This window comes from Aristolochia californica, unplaced genomic scaffold, assembly GCF_029961685.1.
Source record: "Aristolochia californica isolate CCGP_79_NKW_82.1479 unplaced genomic scaffold, dmAriCali1.0.hap1 SCAF_3, whole genome shotgun sequence".
Taxonomy (NCBI): domain Eukaryota; kingdom Viridiplantae; phylum Streptophyta; class Magnoliopsida; order Piperales; family Aristolochiaceae; genus Aristolochia; species Aristolochia californica.
Window position 1 is genome coordinate 13,007,730 of NW_027181992.1, and position 4,884 is coordinate 13,012,613.

At 37.2% G+C, this 4,884-nt stretch overlaps 1 protein-coding gene across 1 annotated transcript; it reads left to right on the forward strand.

The window, feature by feature from the left end:
• Positions 1-1,010: 1,010 nt before the first annotated feature.
• Positions 1,011-1,652, forward strand: LOC137959368 (putative pentatricopeptide repeat-containing protein At5g40405). The gene has a single exon (XM_068806767.1). It carries the CDS (start codon positions 1,011-1,013, stop codon positions 1,650-1,652), a length of 642 nt encoding a protein of 213 aa, XP_068662868.1.
• Positions 1,653-4,884: the final 3,232 nt, after the last annotated feature.

The window sequence follows — 4,884 nt, forward strand, 5'->3', positions numbered from 1 at the left end:
CGATCTAAAACTGCTTCAATAGGAAGGGGCCCCTGATAATGGTGTTGTTGATGGAATGGAGGTTCCCTTCATGGTTGCTGCGTGTGGGAACATAATCATGTATGGAATCATCATTAAAAATTTTATTCCAATGGAGCATGCAATTCACACATTTGTTGACATGCTCCTCTTTGGCTATGAACCTAATGCTCCATGCTCCAATGTGGCTCTTAATGATTGTGTCGAGTCTGGCTAGTATGAATGTGCTTTTCGTTATTTCCATCTATGGATGCAACATGGCTTACAAATGGGAAATACAAATCATAACATTGACAATGGGGATAACTCAGATACAAAGTGGGGTAATATGGAGTTTGCAAGGGAGTTGTTCGAATTAATGCCTACACGAGATGTTGTTGCTTGGTCGGCCATGCTATTGGGTTATAGCCAATCAAATAGAATAATTCGTCTTTCTGGAATAATTGAAAAATTAAATTTCAAACTAAAGAGGGCCTTTGGTATGGCTACAGTCTATTTTTTCCAGCACTGCACACTATTCTAGCAGTATTGAAGGTCAATCTGCCCGAAAACTACATTTTCTGATTCAAACCCTTAGCAGATATGTGTCTCTTAGACAACCTAAGAAATTTAGAGATACATCAGATAAAACATCGCAGCCAGTGGCATTACATGACCAGCAAGAAATCTTCTTGCTTCCCACAATTTAGATAACCAATCTCTTGTAGTGGACTAACCTTATACTTGATGAAATGCCTCCAAAAGAGTTGACTATGTAAGACATCAGCCCCAAGTTTGCACATTTCTGGTGCATGGCTAATCGTTGTGCTCACCTTGGTGCTCTGGAGCAAGGGAGAAAGACGCACCAGTCTGCTGTCCACAATGTCTTGGAGTTGTGTTTGGCTTTGAGAAACTCCATGATTGATATGTATCCAATGTGTGGATCCATATAGGAAGTTTCTGGTTTTTCAAAACATGGGTTATGCAAAGATTCACTTGAATTGTTTCGTAAAATGCAAACTCATTGCGTTGGACTAGATGAGGTAACTTACCTGGGTCTGTTCAGTGCTTACGCTCATGGTGTTTTAGTCAAGAATGTCTGGAAATTTGATGAACATGGTCTGGTTCCAAAGACTGAAAACTATGCCTGTAGGGTGGTTGTTCTCAGTCGAGTACGTCAGCTCCATGAGGCGCTTGAGCTAAGTGACCAGTTCACTCCAAACTCTTTCAACAAACCAAAGATGTGGACTAGTATGATTGCCAGGTATGCCCAACACAGGCCACCTGAAGAGGCTATTGGGTTCTTCAAAAAAATGATGACTGCAGGTGTTAAGCTAGATGGTGTTGCTGTTATTTCAGTCCTCTCAACTTGTGCCAAGTTGAAGGATTTAGATATTGGTCTGTGGATTCATGACTTGGTTCATAGAGACAATATTCCTATGAGTAGCAAGTTGGTAGTGACCTTGGTTGACATGTATGCCAAATATAGAGAAATCAAAGTTGCTCATTCTATTTTTGATGGCAGGTACCAGCAAGTTCTACCAGCATGGAATGCTCTCATTTCTGGTTACTGCAAATTGGGGAAACTTACCAGTGCTTGCTCAATCTTTGATCAAAGGGACAAGAATAACATACTGATCTCTGCCTTGTGTTGAAATTATTGTGGAGCCATATCAGCTATGTATTTTTCAGCTTGTGTGCTAAATCTTCATGTAGGTGCAGGGTTTCTCATCTTCTTTGTGGTTGTTCTCATGGTAGTTACATTGACATGGCACTATGGAACCAGGAAAGACTATGAGTTCAATTTACACAACAGGTTCTGCATGGACTAGCTACTTGATCTCAGTCCAAGTCCTGGAGTTGCTCGGGTCCTAGAAATTGGATTTATATACACAAAATTAGTCAGGGTCGTAACCAGTACTGCTACGCCTACTTGTGGAGTTCCAAAGGATATGCAGAGTGATTCAAGAGTAGCAGTTTATGCACAGAACAATGAGGGTACATTGAAAGAACTTGGGCAGACAGTAGTAATTATGAATGTTTGGATTTCAAAAATCAGAGTTGTGTCTCAATTTGAAACTGCCCGACCATTGGTATGTAGGGTGTATGATGTTACTCCCTAGTTTCATGACATGCCTGTGAAGGCACTTCAGGTGGATGATACTAGAAGAGTCTCTTACCAAATCTCATAGAGGAATTGAATTTTTTGGAATGCAAAGATGTGAACACTGTATTCCTGTATGTCTTGCAACAATGATGGGTTTATTCTCACATGGGTTTCAGAAGATTATGGTGGAACATCTTGTTGGCCAATCATGGTCTTGCTAAAATGGAGCATTTGATAGTTCAGACTGTTGTTTGGTTGCTTGACCGTGTGGTGGGTTGCTACAGCGAGTGATGCTAGTAGTGTTGGATTCTCACCCAAAAAACAAATAAAAAATTCTAGTGGAACATGTTGCAAACTGGGAAAACTAGTGGAGGGTTTCGGATACATCAATCTCTCCATCCGGGGTGTTACATTGGAGAGCTTACACCGCTTTTGTCACCCAGTGGGTTGACATAGATGCCATATATATTACTTTGGAAGATGTGGAGGCGTTTCGGCACGCATCCCCTACATTCGATCTTGAAGACAAGCTCTTTCTCCAAGGGGGGAGTGATGTTATGAACACAATAGCAGACTGAGTCATGTAGCGGTGCAGTGGCTGAGTCATTTTGTATTAAGTTAATTGCTTTTCTTTCTATTTACTTTTACTTCATTTTTATTTCAATTGATGAGTTAGTATGCTGTAGGGGCATTATTATAATTATTTATCTTGAACCCTTGTTAGCGTAAACCCTATTTAAGGGGTGAAAGGAATGAGGAAAGGTAAGTCTTGATTTAGAGTAAACAAGGGTTTTGAGATCTCCTAAATGAGCTCGGGGGTGTGCGTTCGCATTAACGAATCTAGGGTTTTCAAGCTTCCTTTTGGCTTGATTCTTCTCTTCTCTTCTTCTTCCCTATGAATCACTATGTCACATTCGGGATAAAACAAGAGTGACCATTATTGGCATGCAAAAGGGATAAAAAAACTTAGAAGATCAAATTTCGATCATCTCTTCTAAAGTTTTCTTAAAGGAATAAAATAGCATTAAGTGGGAGCAAAACTATTACCACAATTGACCCAAAAAATAGAATTTTTTGGTGGACTCTCAAGGACATATAGAGGTAGTAAAGAGAGTTGAATAAGAAGCTTTTCTGAACCTAAGAGTCAATGATAACAAGTAAGGAAATAAAATAGAAAAAATTAATATAAAAAAAGAGAAATAAGCCCTTCTTCTCCCTTTTTTCTCTTTCAGAACAACCTCAAGTCCTAATTTAGAGTTTCAAGTAGGAGAAAAGTTAATTTTATGCAACAAAAAGGTTCGTTAAAGATAGAATTTTGAAGAAACTTTCATCCATATAAGAGGAGAAACTTTGGCATGCATGACTACTATACGGCACATAGAAAATAAGATTTTGACATAGTAGAAAAGGAGAATTATATGGCATATGGCACCTTTGGAGTCAAGAATTTATGACCTCTAGGAAAAGCAACCAGAAATGGAACTCATAGACTTATCTTGAGGAAAGAGCACACAAATTTGGATTTTTGCTAGCACCATGTTTTTAGTGGTCTTTGAGTCTTCTCATGTTGATGTCTCTCTAGGAAGACATCAGACTGAGATATAGTTTATTGGCTTAGAAAATCAACTAAAAAATATTCCTTTTGAAATATAATTCTCTATATAATATTTTATTCTTGATAGTATAAAATGTCCCAAAAATTGAAGCTTTTTACAGCTACTCGATTCTTTCTACTGTCTGAGCTTTTCTAATTTTGATATCAATTTCTCTTTTTAGAAAATTTTAATTGGAAAAATATTTTGTGTTGATAACTAAATTTACTGATATTTATGGAAATACATAATTTACAACATGAAAAGGGAGGTTTGAAGTTGCAAACTCCAAGGAAAAAAGGGTGTTGGGAAAGGAGAGTACTTAATGTAAAAGAAACTCAACTAAATTGATATAAATGATAGATAAGGAAAGGAGCACATTGTCTCTATGGGTTGAATGTTTTTTGTATAACCTGCTCAAACACCATGTTAAATTTTTGAGGAAAAAATATAATTCCTTTATTGTTGAAAATTACTTATACTGGGTCTCTATTTATAAAAGGGAAAATACATAGAATCAGAGTTAAATGTAACTACCCTTATTCCAATTACACCCAATGTTCAACTCTCAAAAGATAAGTCCTACAATGATTAAATAACTCAAATAAAGTAGAAGATTAATAATACTAAAATTCTTCTTTGGCTGAACCTTTTTTCCATGAGACTCCTTTCCAGGATAGTTATGTAAGACTCTTCCATACTTATTCTTCAACATTCTCCCTCTAGCTAGAGTTTATAACTTCAGCTCGTAAAGAAAAAGATTTTGGTCTTCAAAATTCTTTGGCTAAAAATTCTTCATCTTGTTCTCCCCCGTATTTAAAAATTCTTGTCACATACAAATTTTCATTATGTTACAAGGTGGGAGCCACCATGACCACACGATCTGGAATCCTTATCACATGAGTTGGAAGATTTGGCAATCTTCCTTGATTAATGTAATTGATTTATCTTGCATTGGTTTATGTACATTTGGATAATAATGATTGATGTAATTAGGGATATTAAGGATCCTAACTTATCTTTGAAGTTTCCATAAATATGTAATGGAAATAGTATAAATAGGGGTTTTGGTTGAAGGGTTCAATCAAGCTCTCCACTTCTCAACTCGTGGAAGAATCTCTCTCTAGCCTAAAGTCTTTTTCTGTCTTTTCTCTCCTCTCCTCTCTCTCTCTCTCTCTCTCTCTCTCT

Coding starts and splice junctions, on each gene's coding strand:
- LOC137959368 (XM_068806767.1), top strand. CDS start 1,011: ATGCAAACTCATTGCGTTGGACTAGATGAGGTAACTTACCTGGGTCTG.